The sequence below is a fragment of the Brachypodium distachyon genome, chromosome 4 (assembly GCF_000005505.3).
Source record: "Brachypodium distachyon strain Bd21 chromosome 4, Brachypodium_distachyon_v3.0, whole genome shotgun sequence".
NCBI lineage: Eukaryota > Viridiplantae > Streptophyta > Magnoliopsida > Poales > Poaceae > Brachypodium > Brachypodium distachyon.
Window position 1 is genome coordinate 35,271,408 of NC_016134.3, and position 26,182 is coordinate 35,297,589.

A 26,182-nucleotide genomic window follows, 5' to 3' on the forward strand; every position below is an offset into this window, starting at 1 on the left:
GAGCGGGCGTGTCTCCACCTCACGGCAGCCGCAGCACGGCGGCGACGGGCTCGGGCAGCGGCGGCCGGCTCGCAGGGGGCAGCAGCCGGGCGGCGCGTGGCAGCAACAGCAGGTGGGCGGCGGCGCGCCGGCTCGCGGGGTAGCAGCAGAAGGCGGGCGGCGGCGGCCTGCGCGCGGAGCCATGCGCGGGGCAGCCGCGGCGGCGATAGGGGCAGCGGCCTCGGGCGAGCTCAGATGCTATAGGGGCAGCGTCTTCGGGCGAGCGCAGCGACGGCGACGGCGGGCGAGCAGCAGCAGGCAGCAGCGCAGCGGGCGCGCGCAGCAGCTGCGGCGGCGCCTGCCGGCAGTGAGAGCAGCAACAGCAGCTGAAAGCAAGTCACAGAGGAACTGTTGAATCTGACCAATTTTAAGTTTTCTTAAAAAAGAAAAACTGAAGACAGTCATAATACTTCAACTACACAGATTTTACTTACCAAATTTTAGAGTTGCAGCGGAGCAAAGATGAACAAGTTTAGCAGTAGCAGTGAAGATAATAACAATAAGAACAGTTGTACATCAACAGAGAGTATAAGATTGAGAAACGATATCACCAGAACACGAAGACACAGGGATTTGTTTTCCGAAGTTCAGATTGTTGGCACAATTCTACGTCTCCGTTGAGTGGGCTGAGTCACACAAGACTCGCAGACACACAAGTCCACCCAATCCTCCTGAGCTAAGACTGAAGTCTCGCCCAGTTACTCGTGGTAGATCTTGAGGTGATCTCCGGACCTTCACAGACTGGTTGATGGCCAATCACAATCTTCGATTGCTCTTCAACACTGACTCCTAGCCGTCTAGGTGATGCCAATCACCAAGAGTAACAAGCTTCAAGTGCTCGGCTAGAGAGGGAATCCCATTCTTCACGCTCAGTTCAGCTCTAAGGGTTTTATCAGGTGTTCTTCAAAACAACTCACTCGGGATCACCACCGAATTCCTTCGGGGTGGGTCGTCTTATATAGCCTTGGCCACGGCTGATCTAGCCGTTATGATCCGTTAGATAAAGTGAACTTTGAGCCTCCAGCTCACACTTTATCACTTTGTCTCACAACGGTTAGATTAGGTGGTCAAGCACGAAAGCGACAGATTTTCAAACACATTTGAACTCAGAGTGAAGACTTCACGCGGAAATTTCTATGAGGCCTGAAATGCTTCATTCTTCACTCCGACAAAAAACACACACTGAAAATGGTTTTTGCCTAAGCTGAACATGAAGAATAAGATTTCATCTAAACCAGCTCCACACTTTAAAACCCCCTTAATAGTACGGTGTTCCTATATTCTAGTGAAGAAAAAGCTACGGAAAAACTTATGAAGAAAGCTACACTTCACATTCTACTCCGTTCTTCACTACGTTCTTCGTACCTCAAGCCAGTACCTGTACTTCAATTTTTAGGGGTCGTCGATGCTGGCTAAACCAACTCTTCTGAGGAACTAAAACCTGAAACACTCCGTGTAACTCATTAGTTCCTCAACCATGTTGTCATCATTCATCAAAACCCATACAGGGGCAAGGTTTCCCTTTCAGCAGCGGCGGGGGAGGCCGGCGGCGAGAGTACCAGCAGCCGCGAGCGAAGGTGGCCTATTTTTTTTAATTCTCCGATTTTCTTTGCTGGAGGATTTGTTTGGCTTACGGCAAAGAAATTGGCCTGTCGTTTTGTTCGCGTGCTATTTGGCCGTCGGCAAAGACTTTGCCAAAGGCAATGTAAAAAGGCCGCCGGCAAAGATGCTTTTACCGGCTGGTCTCTGCCGACGGCCTTTGCCGGCGGCCCCGATTCTTTGCCTTTGCCGGCGGGGGTGGGGGGGTGGGGGGTGGGGGAGGCTATTGTCTCTTTGCCGACAGCTTTTGGCCGCTGGCAACACGAGTTTTTCCAGTAGTGTGAGGCCTCCAACCTCGCCTTCGAAGAGACGCTCAAGAAAATTTTGTCGGAGAAGGAGGTGGGAAGGGAGAAGAACCAACAAATAATGGAGCAGCAAATGAATAACTACCTCGATCTTCAAAAAAGTAAGCTCGCCATCAAGAGCCAATGTGAAGGCAAGAGCCAAGGAAGCCGAGGCTGCTCTACTCGCCAAGGAGACACAGATCAGGACGGCCGACTTGAACCTCCTGGACCAGGGACGGAAGCTTGGTTCGAGTCCAGGCGGAAGATGATACAAGATTGAGATGCGCCCTCTCGCTATCTAGTTGATCGCCCGCATGTGGTCCCAGTTTGTTTGTTTTTTGTAATGTACAATTCTTTTCATGTCTGATGGTGAGGCGTAAAACGTTGATATGTTTCTTTTGCTAATTTGGCTATTTTGTGGCCTCAATTGTTTGCTTACAATGGCCTGGAGGCCACAAAATAGGGGAGCGGCCAAAAACAGGGGAGCCATTTGAATTCGAGCACCAAGTATGGGTCGCCCCGAAACGGGTTGCGCCGCTGGGGAGATGGGCGACCCAAGCGGACTGAGGCCAGACACGGAAGCAATTCTCGTCCGGCCCGGGACCCAAACGGACTGAAACGGACGCAAAAGGCGTCCGAAATGGGTCGCCCCGCTGGAGTTGCCCTAACAGGCTAGGTTAGGTACGACGCTAATGTGGCAAGTAAATAGGCATTCTAGCCACGTGGATTTTTGCACGTGGGCGATGGGTCATACATGTCAGGTTGAACGCACTAAGCCGGTAAATTAAGGTTTTTGAGAAGACCTATCTTAAGAGTTAAGTATGGCCTCATAAAATTTAGCCACATTTTTTTTAAAAAAATAGCCATGTCTTCCATTAAACAACAATGTTACAACGCATGCGCGCGCGCACACACGGATACCAAACAACACCATGAGAAAGACATATGTCACGAAGATTTGTATAAACGAATCTCCAATAACAAGGTTACAATATTCCCCGCGCGCCATGCTGTCATTGAAGAAGGAAAGAGGGCAATCGATAGTCACATATCTATTGGAGCACCATAGCAGAAAACACTGCTTTTTGAACCGATGAGCTGGACCAGGACCGCCGCAGTTGGCGCAACCGAGGCTTTGTGTCACGTCACCCGGGGATCTTCCCCATTTCCACCTGAACCCAGTGCCGCTATCTTCATGCACCGCAATTGACAGCCGCCATCTCCTCCCACTCAATGGCTACGGCAGCCGGCTGAGCCCACCCCACGTACCCCAGCATACCCACCTACGCCCCAACCCAAGCTCGCCGCCGCCCCTCACTCCCTCTTCCGCAAGGTCGTGGTCGCCCCGTCGCTGCACTTCCGAGAGTTGCGTTCATGGCGACTTGATTTTTTTTAGTCTTTTACAGAGCTGATGGCAAGCTTCTCTGTACCTTTACAGAGGACTGCAACAGTTTTCGATTGTGTATTGCCTTGAAATGTAGAGATATGATACTGATTTACCTTCGAACCACACTAGAAGTAGAGTTGTTCACTTGACTGAACAAATTGTCACTAAAAGGCTACATACGCTCAAAACACATAAAGGGAAGAAAAATAAACATGCAAATACTGCTACGGAGTAGAAGGTTTGCAGGTAACCATTACGGAAGAAAATCTTATGCGACCTGGGTAGCCTGGACCCGTTCCCGCAACTGACGCGTGGCAAAACCAAATCCCATTTCCCTTCGTTCCCCCACATCCCACCCAAATCCTAATTCCCATGGTGGCAGGTAGTCAGTTTCTCCGGCGGGCTGTGCTGCTCCGACAAGAATCGAGCCTTGACAAGCAACGGCGAGCTGCTACGCAGTGCGTCTTCGACGAAGAGGAGTTGCGGCCGCCCGGGCAAGCAGTGGCGTGTGGGGATGGACCATGGCGGACGGTGCTGCAGTGCTGCTCCAGCAAGGAGCGAGTCCTATGATGTACTGTCCACTGTAAGACCGTTGTCGCTAAGTCTGAAACTGTCGTTTTTCTTCAGTTAAGTTCAGTAGCAAATAAGCTGGGCATGCAGCACGAGGTTGTTCGTGACTTGCCCTATTCTTCAGGTAGTTAGCTTAGTGCGCCGTCTGACTGCGTCGTGGAATGGCACGAGCAAAGCGTCAAAGGCGGCATGATCTGGGCACGAACGACGCCGTGGGATGGCGCGGCTGTAGGGCTCGTTCTGCCCTGATTTTTCAGTTAGATCGCACAGCTCGTTTTGAGAGTTGGTATAAGAAGCAATAGAAGTCGGATCAGAAAAGAAGCAACCGTTACGCAGCACCAAACCTGTGTTTGCTCTTGTTGATTCTACTCTCGCGTGTGTGTGTTCTGCAGCTCCGGCAACGTCAATTGGTATCAGAGCCCTGATCAAGTTCTGGTGATCTACGATGCCAAATTCCAAAGGTGATCGGTCGGTTTCCCGGTCCGTGACTCCGCCGTGTTCACGAACTCTGAGTCGTGGCCGGAGCCGCGGGAGACGACGCGATGGCCAGGTCGTGGTGCAGCAGGAGGTGGTGCGCGAGGTGAGCGGCTGCGGTGCCGTCACGTAGCCCATGCTGACGCGCACGAACTACTTGGACTGGGCGATTCTCATGCGAGTCCAGCTGCAAGGCGCAGGCCTCTGGGAGGCTGTAGAAGGTGAAGAGACGTTGGCGCGGCAGGAGCGGCAGGCGTTCGGCGCCATCCTGCGTTCGGTGCCGCCCGAGATGATGCGCATGATCGCGGCCAAGGACAACGCGCAGGACGCCTGCAACGCGGTTAAGGTGATGTGCGCCGGCGTAGAGCGCGTCCGTGAGGCGAAGGCCCAGAAGCTGCGCAAGGAGTACGAGAACCTCGCGTTCAAGAGCGGTGAGTCTGTTGAGGACTTTGCACTGCGGCTGTCTGGCCTTGTCACCGATCTGCAGTAGGTTGGCGACGACATCACGGAAGAGAAGGCCGTGAAGAAGCTCCTTCGCGTGGTGCCACCGAGAATCAAACCGGTGGCCGTCGCAATGGAGTCGTGCCTCGATCTGAAGCACATGTCGATCGAGGAGCTCTCAGGCCGTCTCTCTGCCACTGAGGATGGGCTCGATCCAGAGCTAGAAGTGGGCAGCAAACTGCTGCTCACCGAGGAGGAATGGTCTGTGCGGCAACAGTCACGCGGGCAGGGCTCCAGCAACGTCAGTGGCAAGGGCGGCAAGCCGGCTACAAAGCCGATGCCGCTATCACCGGACAAGCCTGCATGCTTCGGCGAGCGTTGTAAGGGCAAATGTCGGTACTGCCACATCGAGGGCCACTAGGCCAAGGAATGCAGGAAGAAGAAGCGCGATCAAGTGCGCCAGGAGAACCAAGCGTACGTCGCGCAGGTGGAGGAGCAGGCCCCCGGGCTTCTCCTTGCCATGGCCGGCAACGGCGACGACGCCATCGACTTGCAGCTAGCACCCGCGGTGTACGCTGGAGCCAAGCCGGTACCTGCTCCTATACAACCTGTTCCTGGCGACCTACTTGTCCGCAACTCGAACCTCGACCCGCAGGCAGGGGAGCAGTGCGTGTTCCTCAACGAGAAGCGCTTTGTTCCGGTGCCCACCAACGATGAGCGCTGGTACTTCGACTCCGGTGCAAGCAATCATATGACCGGGTGCCGCGGGATGCTGACCAAGATCGACGAATCTGTGCGAGGTACGGTGAAATTCGGTGATGGCTCACTCGTTCAGATACATGGATGCGGTGTTGTTCTATTTACCTACAAGAACGGAGAACACCGTGTGCTGACAGAGGTTTATTACATACCTCGTCTGCGCACAAGCATCGTGAGCCTGGGTCAGCTAGATGAAGGGGGTTGCAAATCAGTGATTTGTGATGGTGAGTTGCGCCTGTATGATCGTGATCGAGCTATACTAGCTCGTGTCCCAAGGGCCAAGAACCGGTTGTACCCAGTCACTCTGACCATGGCAACACCTGTCTGTCTGCTTGCCGGACGGACTGACAAAGCATGGTGTTGGCATGCCAGGTTTGGTCACTTGCACTTCAGAGCACTCCATGATCTGGGAGCCAAGGGTATGGTTAGAGGTATGCCCACGGTTCAGCGTATTGAGCAATTCTGCGAGGGGTGTTCACTTGGGAAGATGCACAGGACCCCTTTCCCGCGCGTGTCAGCCTACAGAGCAGAACAGGTGCTTGAGCTGGTGCATCGAGACTTGTGTGGGCCGATATCCCCACCCACAGCAGGTACGAACAGCAAGTACTTCCTGTTAGTAGTTGATGATTGCAGCAGATATATGTGGTTGGAAGTGCTGAGGAGCAAAGATGAGGCTTTCAAATTCTTTCGCAAGATCAGGGCAACTGCAGAGAGTGAAAGTGCAGTGAAGCTCAGGGCATTCCGAACAGATCGTGGTGGTGAGTTTAACTCCATTGAATTCACCGAGTTCTGCAATGATCAGGGGATAAGGAGAAACACCACAGCTCCCTATTCTCCGCAGCAAAATGGTGTAGTTGAGAGGCGTAATCAGTCGGTGGTAGAGATGGCTCGCAGCTTGATGAAGAGCATGTGTGTACCAGCAGAGTTTTGGGGGGAGGCCGTGAGGACTGCCGTGCATATTTTGAATCGCTCACCCACTCGTAGCCTGAATGGGATCACAACCTATGAGGCTTGGAGGAAGAAGAAACGATCAGTGGACTACTTCCGCACTTTTGGCTGTGTAGCACACATGAAGATCATCGGCCCTGGTCTGACAAAGTTGTCTGACAGAGCACGAGCATGTGTATTTGTCGGATATGAGTCTGGCTCAAAAGCATACCGGGTGTATGATCCGGTTCAGCGTCGTCTACATGTGACGAGAGATGTGATTTTTGAGGAGGATCGCAAGTGGGATTGGGGAACTGACAACTGCACACATGGCAAGTCGTGTGAATTTACAGTGGTTTATTCGGATGAGTTAGTACGAGTGTCAGTTTCAGCTTCACCTTCTGAATCTGTTCACTCCAGACAACAGTCCCCTCAAATTGATGCAGCCTCGTCAGAGGAACAACCACCAGACGAGCCCGTGACAGTGGAAGAGGAGCAACTTCGGCCCCCTATCCAACCGTCTCACCCCATGCAAACCCGAGCATAGCATGGGATTTTCATGCCAAATAGAAAGTACGAAGATTATTTGGAATTGGCAGAGTACTGTCTAACAGCTGCAGAGGAACCTGACAGTGTGGATGCAGCACTGGGTGAAACCGCATGGCACAAGGCAATGGAAGCTGAAATGGCTTCGATCAATGAGAACAACACATGGGTCCTAACTGAACTCCCTGCAGGTCACAAAGCTATCGGACTCAAGTGGGTGTTCAAGATTAAGAAAGACGCTGAGGACAATGTTGTCAAGCACAAAGCCCGGTTGGTTGCAAAAGGCTATGCTCAAAAACAAGGAGTGGATTTTGATGAGGTATTTGCTCATGTGGCCAGGATGGACACTGTTCGTCTGATGCTTGCTTTGGCAGCAAGTAGGAAGTGGCAGGTGCATCACATGGATGTTAAGTCTGCATTTCTGAATGGCAATTTGATGGAAGAGGTGTATGTTCATCAGTCGGCAGGATTTGTTGTTAGTGACAGTGTACACAAGGTGCTGAAACTGAACAAGGCCCTGTATGGTCTGCGTCAGGCTCCCCGAGCCTGGAATTTCAAGCTTGATGAATCTCTTGCATCACTCGGTTTTGAGAGATGCCCGATTGAGCATGCTCTATACCGAAGGGGAAATACTGACAGCTTCTTGTTGGTAGGAGAATATGTGGATGATCTTATCATCACAGGCACGAGCGCAACTGAAATTAAAGTCTTCAAGGATCAGATGCATGAATTGTTCCAAATGAGTGATTTGGGACTTCTGAGCTACTACCTGGGAATCGAGGTGAGTCAGAAGGAAGGAGAAATCACTTTATGCCAGTCGAGCTATGTTGCAAAACTGCTAGAAAATGCAGGTATGGCAGCCTGTAATCCATGTTGTACTCCAATGGAAGGGAGACTGAAATTGGGGAGAGTGGAGACAGGAAAGGCAGTGGATGAAACCAAATATCAAAGTGTAATTGGCAGCCTTCGGTACTTGGTGAATACTCGACCTGACATTGCATACGCAGTTGGGATTGCAAGCCGATTCATGGAGTGTCCCGGGGCACAACATTGGGCCGCTGTAAAGCAAATACTTCGCTATGTGCGGGGAACTCATGGATATGGCTGTAGATATACTTGCAGCGAAGTATCGCCTAATCTGATCGGTTACAGCGACAGTGATCTTGCGGGCGATGTGGATGATCGCAAGAGCACGTCAGGCATGGTGTTCTTCTTGGGGGGGAGCACAGTTTCTTGGTGCTCGTAGAAGCAAAAAGTGGTGGCACTGTCATCTTGCGAGGCCGAGTACATTGCTGCATCTACAGTTGCTTGTCAGGCAACATGGTTGAGTAAGCTGCTGGGAGAACTGCAGGGTATTCCACCTTCGGTTGTGAAGCTGTTCGTGGACAACAAGTCAGCCATAGCGCTGTCCAAAAATCCTGTGCATCATGACCGGAGTAAGCACATTGACACTCGCTATCATTTTATTCGAGAGTGCATTGCAGAAGGGAAGATTGATGTGGATCATGTTGGGACGGAGGGGCAGCTGGCTGATATTCTTACCAAGGCGCTGGGTCGCGTAAAGTTCATTGAGCTAAGGCGCAAACTGGGCGTAATCGAAGTCAAGCAGAGACAACAGCATTAGGGGGGAGATTTGATGTACTGTCCACTGTAAGGCCGTTGTCGCTAAGTCTGAAACTGTCGTTTTTCTTCAGTTAAGTTCAGTAGCAAATAAGCTGGGCATGCAGCACGAGGTTGTTCGTGACTTGCCATATTCTTCATTCTTCAGGTAGCTAGCTTAGTGTGCCGTCTTGACTGCGTCGTGGGATGGCACGAGCAAAGCGTCAAAGGCGGCATGATGTGGGCACGAGCGACACCGTGGGATGGCGCGGCTGTAGGACTCGTTCTGCCCTGATTTTTCTCCTTTCAGTTAGATCGTACAGCTCGTTTTGAGAGTTGGTATAAGAAGCAATAAAAGTCGGATCAGAAAAAAAGCAACCGTTACGCAGCACCAAACCTGTGTTTGTCTCTTGTTGATTCTACTCTCGCGTATGTGTGTTCTGCAGCTCCGGCAACGTCATCCTAACCAGCGGCGGCGAGCAGCTAGGCGGTGCATCTCCGACGAGCAGCGGTCCGCGACCGGCGGGGCGAGCAGCAGGACTGCAACCGGCGGAGACGGAAGGATATTGGATTGAGAGCTGCTGAATTGCGACGGCACGGACAAGGAATTTGTTCAGCACTCATGCTGGAGATGGAGGCAGAACTCAACTGCGGGAGTTGCAAGGGATGGAGGCAGAAGTGCAGAACTCAACAATGGGATTCAAGATTTGGTTTCAAGTTACAGATGCTTTGTTTAGATTGGTATTGCCACGGTCAGTTGTGGGAGAAGGTCCGGCGTCAGGACGTGTATTCGGTTTTTCGGCTCGGTTCGGTGTGGTTAATATGGTTTGTATATTTCGGTTAATACGGGGTTCGGTTTCGGTTATAACCATTTGATTTCGCTTCGGTTTCGGTCATAACTAAAATAACCAAAATTGACGTGAATTTTAAAGTTACACATAAATTTTATAAACATGTTTCAACACAAAAGCAAGTACTTGTTTTGATTCTACTACTGTTTCATGCCCGAGAGTGCATAGAATCGGCCCAAAACTGCATCTTTAAATCCATACGTGTTCCAAATCGGTCCATATTGTCCTAGAACCGGCCCAATAGGCCCGAAAAAATCAAACAAAAAGAAGAGAAGCTATGAATCGAACTCTGAACCTCAGCAACACTAAGTTGGTGCAGAAGGTTTAACCGAAAGTCGTTCTGTTTAAACCGAAATCGAAACGGTTACACATTTTGAAAACCGGGTAAACCAAATTTCGGTTCGGGTTCGGTTATTATTTTCCGGTTTTCGGTTTCCGGTTCGGTTTTGCACAGGGTGAGTCCAGCGCCTAGGTGGAACGACCCAGGTCGCATAAGATTTTCTTCCAACCATTACTATCTACTCCCTCCGTCCCGTACTAAGTGATTTTCTATTACATGTATGTAGACGTTTTTTAGGCATATGGGACGAAGGGAGTAAAACAAAAGGTTGCTACGAATAGATGAATTGGGGAGGAGATGCTGTAGTATCTGTAATGCCCCACAGACACATGCCAAGACTGCCAAAGACGCTAGGTTTGCCGGCGGCTCGGTCTGTCAAGGTTCTACAAATAGATGAATTCAGGAGGAGACGATGAGCCTGTGGTGACTTCGTCAATCTCAGAATAATCTGCCGGCGACTTGATCTCTCGAAGGTGTTCATAAAAGTAGGGTGTCGTCTGTATTGTGTTTTCTAAAAAATAAAAATCCTCGAGCATATATTTTTTTTAACTTTTTTACTTATACTTTCAGTTTTTTTCGGTTCATGAAATTCGTTCCAAGTCTTCGTCGGTTTGATGCGTACCAGAGTTGTACATCTTCCTTGAGAAAATAGCCGATAAGAACAAGTCCAGTTGCTGCAGCTAGCTTTACCGCCGCGTAAGATGCATAGGTTCGAAGAAATCTTGAATCACGAGGTTAACATACGTAGACTACATGCATGGCTTGACTACATGCATGGCTTCTGCCTATTCAGACATGTGAGAATGAGACTCGCATATATCGTTACGTGAGATGTGACATAGAGACGCCTGCGCGTGGAACGTCTGACAAATAGTTCTTGCTTTAATCTCTAGTCTGTACGTTTGACGTACGTACACGACTCGTGCAGTTAATTCAGAATCTGTGATTCATTCCTTTAATAAAGAAAAGGCCTTTTGCCTCTTGTCTCATTGATGTACGCCAAAAAACCATTTAAACCCAATTGTATGTAAAGAGAATTAAGCAGTATCCGTACCTTAATTCCCTTTCTTTTTCTGTTGCTTGGGCGAGATAAGTAGTACTCCCTCCGATCCTAAATTATTGTCGAAATATTACATGTATTTAGACGTTTTTTAAGAATAGATACATTCATATTTGAGTAAATTTGAGTTAAGAATTTAAAATCAGAGGAATAAGTAGTGGTATTCGGTTTGTAGGATTTCACAGACAATACTATGAAGGATTGAGAATTGCTTAGGAAACTTCCTCGTATATGCATTCGTTTTGTAGAAAAGTGACAAAATGATTCCGTAGGAATATTATTGGTTTCTATGTCTTTTGAGGAAAATGAACATTAGATCACCCCTTTTTTTCATAGAAATGAAGCTTTCAATTTTTTTCCTATGTTTTGCTTTTCTTTAAACCGAATGAGCCCGTATATACAGCCTGAGAATATATTTTTCTGACTTTTGACTGATCGCTCCGTCCAAAACGTCTTCTTCTTTCACGCACCGCAATAACATCGTACTTGCCAACGTCAGCTTGTGCAAAAATAGCATATTTCGAAGTACTATTTGTTTTAAGAAAAAAATATAGGATGCATGTAGATAATGGGTATAGACTTATTCTAGACACAAAAAGGAACCCACAAAACTAGAGTTCTCACGCCATTGCTTCTAGATAGATCGTTGCATGGACAACCCCTGGAGATCCACGGATGGTCAACGCCGAAGGCCACGTCGAGACCCTGCATCACTCACCACCATTGTCATTGCAACATAGATCGCAATACGACCACAAGTTTCCTTCGAACACCAGTCTCTCTAGTCAACGCTAGTTCTAAAGACGATGCCTCCAACAAGAGAACAACGACAAGCACCACCATCGTCCAGTCCAAGAAAACCTGAAGCTAGGATTTCCCCGAGAGCTTGCCTTGGGGATGGGTGCAAAGGGCCACAACAACGCCTTGAAGAAGATGATGGCGCCCAAAGACGTCACCGGTGTAGACTCTAGTAACTAAGGGCAAGTCCACGGGGCGACCCAAACAGACCGCTTTTTGTGTCCGTTTGGGTCGTGGGCCGTACAGAATTCGCTCCACTGCCCGGCCTTCGTCCGTTTGGGTTGCCCACCACTCCAGCGGTGCGACCCAAACGATGCGACCCATATTTGGCGCCCAAATTCAAAAACCTCCCCTGTTCATGGCCAGACTCCCCGCCGGCAAGGATTGAGGCCAAATCGACGGCAATTTAAGATAGGAAAAATACAAATTAGTGTCCAGGCCTCGTCGGCATACATAGCAAGCATAGTTTCATACACAAAATGCAACAGAGTTGGCCACGTATCATTCCTCCGAGGGCGCGGGCGCATCGCATTCTTATATCATCTTCCTCTTGGCCAAGAACCAAGCTCGCGTCGGTTCGTCCATGAGGCTCAAGTCCGCCGTCATGATCCTTGTCTCCTCAGCAAGCATAGCGGCCGCGGCTGCAGTTCTGGTCGTCGCCGCATTGGCCTCCTCGATAGCGAGCTTCCTCTTTTGCACGTCGATGAATTCCTTCATTTGCTCCTCCTTTAGTTGAAGCCGTGTCGGGCGATTCCGACGATGGCCTGGAAGTCGGCGTCGTCGGCTGGGGCAGCGGTGGGCGGCTCACTACACTAGACTCCGTGCTCGCCGCCGTCGCCAGCAAGCTGTCGGGCGGCAATGTACCATGGCCTCGGCCTGCCGTCCTTGGGCAAGGGTGGCTTCCTTGAGGCACCGCTCCCTTTCGTCCTCAAGCTCCCGCTCTTTGGCGGCAGCTTGCCCCGCATCCCTTGCTAGCTTACGCACCCGTCGTTGCCCCCTCTTCTGGGTCTCGATGGCCCTAGCCTCCGGGGTCATCTCCTTCTTCGGTTTCCTAGGTCGAGTGAGGGCGGGGGGAGCAGTTGGGTCTAGGGCTGCCACGGCTGCGACGAGGGCGGCTTGCTCGAGGATGGCGCCGACGAGAAGGGCGGGATTTCTGGCTGCCATGGGAGGAGAGCGTGCGGGAGGTAGTGGGGAAGAAAGGGGGGCAAATGAAATTTGAGATTTCAGATTGGGTACGCAGACGGGGGGGGGCAGAGGTGTATCGAGGACGGACGAGCGAAGCTCCGTTCCTCATCCGCACGCGACGCATTCGATCCGGGGGGAAATCCGGACGCCCGCCCAAATACGTCGCCCCGCTGGACCACAGTTTCGGTCCGTTTCCCGCAAACGGACCGTCCCGGCCCAAATGGGTCGCCCCGCTGGAGGTGACCTAACTTTTCCATTATGTATCTCCACTATAAGCCCGCCCAAGTGCACCGCACAAGCCCATTGCTACCGCCGCTGGGGCACCGGAGCTCCTTTCTCCCGCCTTGCAAACCCTGTCTATCACATTTGAATTATCCGAGATGCCCCTATAGACATTTATGAGGGAGTAAGATTCATCAATCTGTTGGATTGATAAAACAATATACACTCATTTCACTCGCTGGTCAAATCATCTACAATGGCAGCTTCAGCCTCTTCAATCCTGGAGGGAAGCAGTGGTTCAAATTGGACAGAATGTCGATCCGTGCCCAGCAACTTAAGAAACTCATCCTCACACAATATTTTCGGTGCTTTGGACTTCTCCATAAGAAGAATGCCCTCTGCTAGCCTTTCGTCCTCGTTGACTCCTGACAGATGGATGCTAGAAATCAGGTCTGACTTTTGCAGACTATCTCTAGCTTGCAGAGCAGCACAGTTTGTGATGAACTTCTCTGTGGCGCTTATCTTCATATTCTGAGTCGTCGGAATGGACACGGTTTCGTTGTTAGCTGGGTAATAGCATGACATCCCCAATTCAGATTCAATCCTGTCCTTCAAAAAGGCCATCTGAGGCTTTTCTCCATGAACAAGAATCACATGGTTGGGTGAAAGAAATTCTGTAAGATCCATGATCCCCTTGGAGTCTGTGTGAGGACTGAATGACAGCTGATGGATCTGATGCACAAAGAGAACAGTATGAGAAGATAAGCAAAATAATATAAAAAAGAGGATGGATATACAAAAACAGAGGAAACAAGAATTACAAAAGCTAACTAACCATTTTTTTTAAAAGTGTAAGACAACCCAAGTGTGTGTGTAGATAAAAGGCTACCGTCCTCGGACTTAGTTTTTACCATGTAGAGCCAATTTGTTTAACAGCTAGTAACTGCAGAAGTTATGGAATTGACAGTTCTTGCTAAATGATAATCAGAGGTGACCCACTGAACTTCTAAGGAAGATCCGGACTTTTTAAGGATACAATAAATAGCTCAGAAGACAGACTAGTGGTGAGTAATGGCACAAGATAATATCCATTTCCTGGCAGTTTTCTACAGAGAACACGCCATAACCACTGAACTACCAATTGTACAAGGACAACTTCTTGAAACTTCCTCCATTCTAGTTCTTGTGTTCTTATAATTATAAACTGCATTTTACAGTACAGAGTGAGAGAACTGTAAAATGAACGAAGAGCAACCTGACATCTGACATCAACATGGGTATCCTTGTCAATATCAATCCTAGTAGGTTTTCCAGACATCAACTTATGTCCAATGGTTCCAGCAACACAATATCTGCATGTGGATAATAAAGGTGACATCAAAACAACTATCACAGCTCAAATATCTATATTCATACCAATATAAAAGGCAGAGCCAGCTGTACCCAAAAAAAATTGGAGACCTGGCGCAAAGTATAAAATTAGGCCCCAAGTATAACAAAAACCAGTTATGAACCCTATCACGTGCTCCCATTCTATTTTCTGATATATGTTATTTTCAGCGGTGAGTGAATAACCCATTTATTGTTGTTTCGGAAAAAATGTATGAAGACAAAAAAAATTATGTATCATCTGGACTTTTGATAATACAATTGTTTGAGGAATGACATCTTATCAAAAAAGAAAATCTTGGAACACTGAGGTACTATTTCTTTTAGCAAAAAAGTGTCATAGTTCTACCATTCCTCGATGCAAAATCTTCCATTTATTGTTCATGACCAACCATCTCCAAAACAATCATTTACAATGGCTACTGTAACAGTTCACTGAGTCTTTTTTGCATCGCTACAGAATGCAATTAGGACTTCAACACGTTGCAAAAAAAATAAAAATAGGACTTCAACAATTTCAGTTTAGAAAAACAAAAATCAGCTGATGCACTGGTCGCTAGAATAGTCAACAAATTCTACATGCAACAGTTACATTAGGAAGACAATATGATCATTTAAAAAAACATCAACCCTGGAGTAATTTTAACTTTACAACAGTGTCGGAACTTCACATTCTTAAGTGCAGCCGCAAGGCAATTGGAGAAGACTTAAACTGATGTCTTCTGGTTAGAATGAAGAGGAAAGGTACAGAGAGAAATGGAAGTTAACAAGGCATGCTTCATGTGGAACCCAGCACTTAACTAGCTGAGTGTCCCATGCATTGCCACAGTATTTACAAATTATTTATGTTCAAAATTTAAACTGATAATTATTCTCTTAATTGTTTTTTTTCTTAGAGCATCTTGATTGTTGTCTTAAGTGTTCGCTGCCAGTTTTGGGCTAGACCAGTTAACTTTGCATGCGGTGAGCAAGCATTTTTATCGGCTGCTGGCTTCCTAGTTTGTTGTCGATCATGGGATAGGCCAATTAATAATTATGTGTGCGGTGGTGGTGGATAGACGGAGCCCAAATGCAAATTAATAGGTACTCCCTCCGTCCCATAATATGAGGCATGCACGCATCCCTAGATCCTCAATTTGATTAATTAAATATGTATGTTTCTTAACAAAAAGTACACCATTAGACTCGTTATCGAAAAAACTTTCTAATGATATAATTTTTTACTTATTTATTAATTTATTTAGTTAGCTAAATTGATGATCTAGGGATGCGTGCGTACCTCATATTATGGGACGGAGGGAGTAGCATAATAAGCCTAACTCGTTGCGGTCTTGGGCCAGACCCATTACTTTTGTTGCTATGGTGGTAGAGAGTCGTGGATGAACGGACACATGGACACCAACTGTAAATTAATAGGTACTCCCTCCAATCCTAAATTATTGTCGAAATATTACATGTATCTAGACGCTTTTTAAGAATAGATACATCCATATTTGGGCAAATTTGAGTCAAGAATTTAGCATCAGAGGGATTATTATATAGATAATCACAATGGGAATCCTGCTGATTTGGAGGCCCTTTGCAGACGCGCACGCTGCACAGGTTTCCCAGGCCTGATAAAAGGTTAAAGGTATGAGTTAGTCTGATACTTTTCAACGCAACTGTCTGAAATATTTATTCCAGTAATCTAAAAAAAATCATGATTTTTATCCAATGGCTGCGCACAAAGTTAGAAACCCCTAATCACTCATACTAGTTACATTATTAACCCCCTTAATAACCCATGTTTCATCTCTGCCTTTCATTTCATACCAACCCCATTCCCCAGGTGCACATCTTTGTATCCCGCAGCATCAATTCATATGGCACCTGGTTATGCTCTTTCATCCTTTTGTTGAAATGCTACCAATCTCAAGAACTACACGGGTCAGTAAAAGATTCAGAAGGTTCACCTTCAAGGTTCAGATGCCAATTTCGCTGGTTAATAATTGATTTACTTGCAGGTTTAATGCTTTCATTGCACCATAAACATGTGTGTGCATCTTAATTACACTTGTCAACTCGCACATTGTGCATACACATTTGCTAGTTTTGAAACAAGCAGAAAGGTTTTCCCTATTTGACTTCTTTCTGTAAATGATGAAGAAAAATAGATTTTGAACAAAAACTGAAGCAGAAAAATGTGAACAGAAAGACACCATGTGAAAGCATTCAGTAAAAGAGAACACAGGATAGACTTCTGCTGTAACAACCGAACATCAGTGATTTGTTCAGAAGTACTACGCAACATGGAAAACACAAGAAATTCTAAGGGTTCAGAGGAATACCCTGGTAGTGTCACCAAATTTTTGTCTGATGTAGCCCACCTCTTAAACACCTCAAGAGAAAATCCACCACTGATCATACCAGGTGTTGCAAAAAGTACACATGGTCCAGGATCGTTAATGAATGAACGCTCAAAATGGCAAACTGCAATGTGACAAAACCTTCAGTGTTGTTCTGATATAGGATTTGCAAATAAATTATAATCAAATATTTCTGTTTAAGACAGAGTTGCACATAAGAGTTGGATGCCGAAAGTTTTTCTTCAACCTTCACTAAAAAAAGCAAAGTAGTGAACAAACGGACATAACAACCAGTAGATACTGCCGTAGTTTTTTATATAAATGCAAAAAATTGAAGTGCAAGCCGACTAAATGGCTTAACTGCAAATTTCATTATTTTTTTTGCTCAATGAAATGGGCTTTATCTTCATTTTTCTTATGATTCGACTTATGAGCTTTTTCAGCATACCATGCTTGAAGTCAAATGGGTTTTGAACTGTGTAGCTGTCCTTGATCTTTTGGCTAGTCCATCCAATAAGCATCTTGTAGTACATGTTAGCTTGAATGGTTAAACCTATAGAACAAATATATTCTCAAACAAAGCAGACAATTACATGAACGCAAGTTAAAGTTTGACCAAAAAACACATACCAGCTGAAAAATAAATAGGAATCTTCAAGTTCATCCTTTCCCAATAGTCATCGAGTAATATGCATAGCTCCTGAAATCGATAAGAGCAGTGTGTAAACTAGAATTCTATTTATGGAAGTACGGGATAGTGCGCTCCCAGGTATACCTTCTTCCGAAGGAAACCTATTCATTCAAGTATAGTGCTAATAGTTCACTGTAAATGGCATTATCAGTAAAGTAGATTTATTTATTTTAAACTGAGGCCCACGTGTCATTCTTTCCTGGGAAACTTGGGTGGCACCCGAAACCCTAGCCGCTGGGTGAAGCTTACACGCTAGATGGAGGCGTCATGGCTGTCTCTGGTTTGTGGTCTGCTCGGACTGTTTCGTATGTGCGGCTTGATGGCAGCCAACCAAGTTCTTGGGCTAGCACAGTTGCAGGCAGTGCTAGGCTTTTGCCGCTCTGTCGGTGCAAGGTTGCTGAGGTTGTGTGAGTGGTGTTCGGGATGCTCCAGGTGAATGCCCTGGACGAACTTGATCAGTGCCAGCGACAAAAGTGCCCTCAGGCTCGTTTCCCTTTATGGCGTCAGAGGAGTGTCGATTCACCTGCATCCCTTGTGATCTAGTTCTCGTGGTGAAAACCCAGATCTGGCTTGCCGGATCAGATGACAGGAGCAGCGTTGACGTCACTCCCTCATGGAAGGCCTTGTTCTTGGTGTCCTGACCCTCAGTTGGCACAGGGGCAGGCAGCACACACCTTGGCGGGCAAATCCTTAGTGTGCCTGCATCGCGCTTGTGCAGCTACCTAGGGTGCCACGGGTAGCGGTTTGTGGAGGATCCCATGTTGCTGTGTCTTGGTCGCATGTGGCACTCGAGGGGTATCAGCTGATGGCTGTGAGCATATGTTTCTCTCGTGAGTGTGACAGTGTGTGGTGGTCAACATTTAAGGGTTAAGGCACGAGCGGAGGTTGGCCCTTTTGGGCCTGTCGGAGCCATCTCCCCCCATTGATTGGTCCACAATAGATCTTGTCCACTTGATGGTGGGAGAGGTGCAAGGTCGTTCCTGTGTCGCAAGGGCGCCCCGAAGGTTGTGCGAGGCTGATGGTCCATGTCGCCTTTGACATGCAGAGTTGGATTTTCGTTTCCTGCAGAGGTGGATTTGGTGGGTTTGCCACGCCATGTGCACTAGTGTGGGTGGCATCTAGGCTGAGATTGTTTGGTGGCATCAGGTAACGCCTGTCTAGCGACCATTGGTCATGTCCTGTCTTGAGTGGTCGATTGTTTCGACCTGGCGTCAGGCTTGCAATTATATTCTTTTTATCAATGCATGGAGGTGCTAGCTTTACATTTCCTTGAGAAAAAATAGTTCATCATAAATTTGCATGTCTTGTATAATCGAGGGGAAATGGGGTACCTGAGCTCTTCCCAAAGCAAATGTCGGAATTAGAACTTTACCACCTTCAGAAACACATTTGTGGACCTATAGAAAACATACCATCAGAGTAGCACAGACAATTCGATAGGTTACTTTAAGTTTTTCATATAGTCAGGAGGACTTATTTTGAACTGGGCTGTCAGGACTTAACAATAGATACCCCCCCTCCCCCCAATTCACAAATAAACGATATTACATACCATCAGTTAATGTCCAAAGCATCACTTATTTGTGAACTAGAGAGAGTACATTCTTGGAAATTTACAAGTTGCACTTAATATTTTGTGACTAATAAACTTCCTGATGGTATTTGTGCTATATGAAAGTAGACAAGAAAACAACCATCAGAATTGGTAATCATCATGTTCCAACGAAATATGACACATGTAATCAAATGTATTAACGGAGTGGAAATTCAGGTTTATAATTTATACCGCTTTTAGAAACTCCCTCTCTCGGGCATGCTTTGAGTCACGTATAGTTTTAGCATATGTAGACCTGCAGAAATAAACTATAATTCAGTACTTGCACATGGAAAAGGAAATATCTAAACCAATGTACTGTACTGTTAATGCCTGGTATAATGCTATATCATTAAGACAAAACAACTTAAATCCAAGAGAAATGAAGAATAGTTTATTTTATTTAATCATTAGCTAATTGCGTTAAACAAATTATTAAATTACATGGGTGATTTCTGGCTATATCCCAACTGATTTTCAGGTAACTGCAGTGGTTAGCTACATGAAAGCTGATTGGTGTAGTAGTTAGGAACAAGACATCAATAAAGATAAACTGCAAAACCCAATGGCACAAAGAAAGACAAGACAACAGGATAGCATACACCTCATCCTCTTGTGGTGTTAAAACATTACAAATTACAAAAAACATATGCCTCTAGTGGGTCATAATTCATTAACACACTTGATCAACAATCCAAGAAAGGTGAACATTGACTACAAAGCATATTGCAATCGGAGGTTCGAACATACTCTGTTATCAAAAGATCCAACTTCAGACGTTCAATTTGAGCTGCTCCAAGATGTCTATCTGGTGTCATATTGTAATCCCCAGTGTAGACCATAGCAGCATCTCCAACTTTTGCATAAACCATTGCAGCCCCCAAAACCTTAAGTTTGGATAAGTACTATATTAGTAGCAGAAATTAGTACTCAACTGTCTAAGAATTTGAAATTATTACACTGAAAATGAGAGAAAAAGGTATGAAAACATACATGTCCAGCATAATAGGCACGGATCACAAGGTCTCTATTTACTTGAATGGTTTGCTTCAAGTCCACAGGTATGACTGAAAGGTCAAATGTGAAAAGCAAATAAGAATTACTCTCCCGTTCCGTAATAGAAGGAATTTTAGATTTTGTAGTCTCCAGTGGCAACTTTAGTAAATAATAGCAAAATAATTATTGTGAAAACTATGTTTCATGACATCTAATGCTACAATTCCTATCTAACAAATCCAAATAGTTTTTAGTAATTAGTGGTCAAAGATAGAGAATTTTGAATGCATGCTTTCTAGGGTGTCATGTATTTTGCAATGGATGCAGCATCATACTATGAATTATGATCCACGCATACTTGTGTAGCAGCACCAATTTCTAGTTAGACAAGTGAAACAAATTTGTCAGAACCTAACATTACCTTTCTTCATACAGCGCAGAATGTCTTCGTAGCTATATTGTTCTTCCTCTCCTCTCTGATCTACCATTACTTTCCTATAATCTTCCAGCATCAATGGAGCTAAAGCCTTTGTTGGGTACTGTTTGAGTTGACGTAATGTGACAAAAGTTGTGCTCATAAGATAAGGATCACTTGAAAAATGATAAATGAAACCATATTCAAAATAAAATTTAATCGCATTTTTTAGATACCAAAAGGACATAGTGAAAGTGGAAAATCACTAATCAGTAAGAATTTGTTTTGAATTTCTGCACATATATCAAACAAAAAAATCCACTATCTGGTAACTTTTAAGTTTTAAACAATTTCCAAAAAACTTTCACAGCCTGACTTTCCCCTTTTTTGCAATATATCTTAGCCCATTTATCAAATAATATTTACCCTGCAAGGTATTACAGCTAGTTCAGATGAAGCCAAATCCGAAAAATAATAACCCAATCAATATATTGTGTAATCACCTGAACAAAACCAAGCATACACAAAAAAAAAAACTGGCACAGATAAACAAGTTAGGCTTACTGTCATGTAAATTGGACCATGGTACCCGCAGACCTCAGTGAAATACGGCAGCGCCCCAATATGATCCAGATGGCTGCAAATAGACAAAGTTCATAATGAAACTGATCGTGCTGCCAACTGAAAAAATAGACACAAGACAACTAAAAACGTTTTGCATACAAGTGTGTGATGATGACACAAGAGATGGCAGAGGTGAAATCGGTGGTTTCGGGGGCAGCAGCAAGAATGCGTGCGAAGTCAGGGTAGCGGTTACAATCATGGTAGCCCATGTGCATGCCGCAGTCGAACATGATACGCTTCCCGCCGATGGTCACCACCACGCAGCTCTTCCCCACCTCCTGCCCCGCCCCTGCCACACAGGCATACACAAATATACAATATGGGTGTGATTTCAATCAAAATACTGTGAGAGGAGGGTGTGCTTGGTATTGGTAGGTTGCTTACCTAGCACAAGGCACTCGATGGCCATGGCGCAGTAGAGCCGAGCGTGCTTTTGGGGGCAGGAATAATTGTTTTACCTTCCCGATTATGCACACCTACTTTCAAGCTTATGGCATAACCTGCCTAAATCATTTCCTACTGCATAAAAAAACAGTGAAAGTAAATGATGTCAGATAAAATAGCTCTACCATCCATTAATCGTGCATGCCACCATCCTCAACTCATACTGCAATGTGTACATGGGGATTTATTTGGTACAAAGAGTTACTTACAAGTCATTATGTTCTTAACAGGAGCTAGAGGCAAAAATATATTGTACTTATTCATTTGAAGGTCGAAGCATCAATTTCAATCACCATAGCAGTTCCCATTTACTCCCTCCGTTCCATAATATAAGGCGCCCACGCATTTCGAGGTCCAACTTTGACCATCAATTAGACTAACAAATGTGAATTATGTGTTATAAAAATTATACCACTAGATTCATATCTGAAAGAAGTTTCCGACGGTATAATTTTTATAAGATATAATTCACATTTTGTTGGTCTAACTGGTGGTCAAAGCAAAATCTTGAAATGCGTGCGTGCCTTATATTATGGAACGGAGGGAGTAGAATTTTACGTATAGTTATTAATAGTAAGGGTGTGTTTGGGAGGGCTTCACTCCACCTAAACTCCACTTCACCCCTAAAATCCACTCCACTTCAACTCCACTTCACCTAACAAAAGTGTTTGGCACACAAATTAGATCCAGATCCAAATTAGTTTTTTTCTTTATCGAAAATTAAGTCCAGATCCAAATTAGTGAAACGCTGTACTCGTGCTCTCTACTAGAAGAATCGATCGATTAGTTTGCCCAAGGATTCAATTGATTGATTGTATCACCACCGTTGTGGACGTACGAGCAGCAGCAGCAGCAGCAGCCGCAAGCTGCGTCCGTGTCATGGCTGCGTAGATCGAGCCGTCGAGAGCAGCAGCAGTAGCCCCGGACGAGCAGCAACAACGTCCTCGAGCACCGCTCTGCAGCCGCTCCAGACTCCCTCGCTACCTCAGGTAGCCGCAGCTGTGTGCTGCATCCGCGCCATGACCGGGTATCGCCGCCTTGAGCACCGCGCTGCAACTGTCCCAGCCGCCCTCTACGATGATTGCGACCATGACGGGAGTAAAAGATGACGCCCGCGGCGGAGAGCGTGAGAGCCGCCCTCCCGACAACGGAGCTGCGACACCGGTGGCAGGTGGAGGAAAACGCTGGCTCGCCGGAGATGCGACGGAGGATGAGGGCGTGGGCTCTCCTGAGATGGGAGCAGCAGCGGCGGCTTGGTACTGGTGGAGTAGATGGGCCGGTGGAGAAGGAGTGTGGGCTCGCCGGAGATGCGACGGCAGAGGAGGAGGACGGGCTAGACGGAGATGGGACGGAGGAGGAGAGCCGCCATGGGGAAGATGAACAGAACGGGAAAGAAATCGGGCCTCGATGGTGGTCGGTTGGGGGTAACTTGGTGGCATTGGTGGGTAATTTTACCCCAACTCATTGAAGTGGAGCAGGTGAAGCACCTATTTCTTGACTCCAGTAAAATGAACTAGAGAGTTGTGCTGCTCCACTTCACCTAACATATGGAGCTGAAGATGTTTGGGACAACTTCACCTACTTCAGCGGTGAAGCTGTGAAGTGAAGCGGTACCAAACAGGCTCTAAGTATTGCACTGGAGAAGCCTTGATGGCTCATTTTATACATATTGGGAGACAGTAAAATGGAGCTAGTTAGGAGCTACCACAGTGATTTGAAGCCCACAAGCGCAAGTCAATTCATTTCAACAGATCCTAAGTTTTCTAGTATAAACAAATTACAGTAAATTTCAAGGATTTCCTCAAACATAATGGATGAAGATTCAAGTTGGGTGCGTATAGCAAAGCTGTAAGAAAATCAACTCTGATCCAAGCAAGCTCAGCAATGGTCCAATCAATAGCAGCGAAACAAATAAGTCTACAGTTGTGTATTTCAGCATCTTACCACATGATTCAGAAACGACAATCCCAAAATGTACTAATATCTACAAGTATTTTCACTGCTTCTGGTAAGATGATGCCGTCAGAAACTGAAAATCACCTATTGTTCACCTCCGATTTACATTTGTTCATTGCAAGTCTTAATTATGACAACCACTTGCTAACCGTTCAAGGAAAGATTCATGAATTAGTAATAAACCTCGTGTGGATACTGTTACATTAAGGAAAAAGATTATCCTTGTAACTTCCCCGATACTCAAGAGATCAACCAAAAAAATATGTATTGCAACAGATGATTATATCTCTAGACCATACTAGATGATACCCCACACGTTGCTGCAGAAATTATTGTTAAGATGATTGTTTTATTTTATTAATCCTGTAAAGAAAATAGTAAATAGCAGTAATATTTATAATACTTTGATCCATGTTGCTATTTGTAAACGTGCAGCTCAAAAAATTCATGGACAAATGTAGTAAAAATTACACTCCATATGTAAAATCAATCAAAAAGAAAAAAACTCAGAAAATCACCATGACTCGCCAATGATGTCGACATCATCTGACTAAGGTCCAGTCAAGATTGACTAAGATAACCGAAATTCGTCTTGTACAGTCACGGTTCGGGACGCAGGTTGGCATGGTGGCTTCCTTGCATCGACACGCTGCTCCTGGCGCGAGGTTTTGGTTAGCGGCGTCCGGTTAACCGGAAACAGCCGGCGGCGGCCAACGGTGGTGCTGTGCCGCTGGGCGTAGGCTAGGGCGTGTGGGAGTGGGGCGGCCGTGCAGAAAGAAGAGGAGGGGAGGCGGCGAGTCGATATTTGTGGCTGCGGCGTGACGTTTTGATCGGCCGGAATTTCAGGCTTCAGCAGGCGAGGCGGCGCCGGTGCGTGCGTGCGGTATAGGAGGCGCTCGTGCTCAGAGGAGCAAGGAGGCAGGCGATTGATGATGAAAGAGAAAATTGACACAACACCACTAAGAGAAACCGGAGACTCCAAAATATCACTAAAAAAGCCAAGCATTCCACAATACCACTAAAACTCAGTTTTTCAATCCAAAATACCACTATGGACTAACAGCCCCTAACAGACCTTAACAGCCACAAAATTGGACACATATACCCTTATACCTCTTCAAATAGACAACATTTCACAGCAGCATTTCAGCTGCAATTAACAGCAGCCAACAGCTTAGGCCAAGCAAAGAATGGAGCATGAGGCAGCTCATCATTCTCCTCGCCAACCTTGACAGCACCCAGATTGCTCTCATTGCCTTCTTGCTTGTTTTCAATTGTGACACCAAACCGAACTGTTTTATCGGTGGACATCTCAAACAATTGTACTATTTCTGATTCACAAATCAAAGGAACAGTACCATCGTTAGACCCATACCAAATGGGCGGACCACTGGAACTTCTCCTACACTGCTGTCCTTATCTGTGACACGGACAAGTCCCGGCCAGCCACAAACTCCCATGTTTGGCCATTACGGTATACTTTTTTGCCGTCTAAAATTGTCAAATATGACCGAACGTCTATTTCTATTGTGAAATCGTCCGTCAGATCAACACTGAAACACAGAAACACAGCAAATTCAAAATTTGCTGCACCTCGCCATAACAAAAGGAGAAACTACTGGGTCACTGACTGAGGGAGATGGGATGCCGTTACCTTGAAGCTAATGGAGAGCAGTGAGGATCCGGCTGCTGCTGCTGGTCGTCGGAGGAAAACGGCAGCGCGGCCTTATGGTGGAGCCCGTCGACGAGTTCGTCGTGCAGTGCAGCGGCGGCGGAGTCCGGGTGCAGTGCCGCGGCGGGGGCAGCGGCTGGAGCGGGGCTTGGGGCAGCGGCTGGGGCGGGGGCGAGGGAGAGCTGCGCGGGGTCGGGGGAGGGGGCAGCGGCGGGGGTGCGCTGCGCGGGGTCGGGGGAGACGCGGGCGCGGCCGGGGGCAGCGGCCGGGGCGGGGGCGGGCTGCGCGGGGGCGAGGGAGCCGCGGGCGCGGCCAGGAAGAGGCGTGTGTGTGGGCTGGTTCGGTCACAGGCCAGGAGTTGGGCTGGGGAAAAGAAAGGACCCGGACGGAAGAAAAAAGAAGAGCGGGATAGGGGGGGAGATGGGCACGGCCTGGGGAGAAAAAGAAGCAGGCCGTCGGCCCAGGTGGCCCATGTGCGGAAAATGAACAGAAGAAACATGTTTTCTGTTCAAGAATGGCTTGCATCTGTGAAAATAAATGATCTCGTGGACGAGATCTGGAACCCTAAGCCGCCGGAAAAGGAGCAGCCGAGGGCTCCCCTTGTCTCCGACCGCTGGCTGGCATCGGGCGATGTCGGTGCCTGACTCCCGACACCGGGGGCTCAATGCACCCCCTGGGTTCGTGGAGGGCGAGGGAGCTGCGCCGACGATAGAATCAACGCTCAAGTGTACGCACACGTTTTATCCATGTTCGGACCGTCGAAGCGTAATACTCTGCGTCATGTTTGTCTGGATTATTGCTCTCTTAGCCAAGTTAAACGGCCCCGGGGACTCGACTTTGCTCCCTGGGAGCTCTTCGTCCTATGCTAGTGCTCTCTTCTTTCCCTATCCCTAGGTACAACCGATTGTAACCCTTTCTATGAATCCCTTGGTCCTCCTTTTATACTACAAGGGGATACCACAAGGTCGGGCTGCA

General features: G+C 46.9%; 1 protein-coding gene across 4 annotated transcripts; it reads right to left on the bottom strand.

Moving 5' to 3' along the window:
* Positions 1-13,217: 13,217 nt before the first annotated feature.
* LOC100827422 (cleavage and polyadenylation specificity factor subunit 3-II) lies at positions 13,218-25,391 on the bottom strand. 4 transcript variants are annotated; one of them, XM_010239847.3, is made up of 15 exons: positions 25,190-25,391; positions 21,520-21,651; positions 21,235-21,424; positions 21,076-21,148; positions 20,518-20,635; positions 20,094-20,167; positions 19,851-19,987; positions 19,293-19,356; positions 18,838-18,903; positions 17,446-17,515; positions 17,264-17,368; positions 16,798-16,939; positions 16,021-16,083; positions 14,337-14,433; positions 13,218-13,813 (listed from the first exon to the last, which is right to left on the bottom strand). In XM_010239847.3, exons 2-15 carry the CDS (start codon positions 21,542-21,544, stop codon positions 13,313-13,315), a joined length of 1,725 nt encoding a protein of 574 aa, XP_010238149.1. In that variant the 5' UTR covers positions 21,545-21,651; positions 25,190-25,391; the 3' UTR covers positions 13,218-13,312. The 4 variants fall into 4 exon arrangements, with proteins under 4 accessions (XP_010238149.1, XP_010238147.1, XP_024310963.1 ...); XM_010239845.3 differs by having other exon boundaries at positions 21,520-21,654; positions 25,190-25,390; XM_024455195.1 differs by lacking the exon at positions 25,190-25,391 and adding an exon at positions 22,185-22,202 and having other exon boundaries at positions 21,520-21,654.
* Positions 25,392-26,182: the final 791 nt, after the last annotated feature.

Bases quoted from the DNA above. Each gene is read 5' to 3' on its own strand.
- LOC100827422 (XM_010239847.3), bottom strand. From the start codon at position 21,544: ATGGCCATCGAGTGCCTTGTGCTAG. The intron at 21,425-21,519 runs GTAAGCAACCTA...CCTGTGTGGCAG, and splicing joins CATCGAGTGCCTTGTGCTAG to GGGCGGGGCAGGAGGTGGGG. The intron at 18,904-19,292 runs GTATAAATTATA...TGTTTTCTATAG, and splicing joins AGAGGGAGTTTCTAAAAGCG to GTCCACAAATGTGTTTCTGA.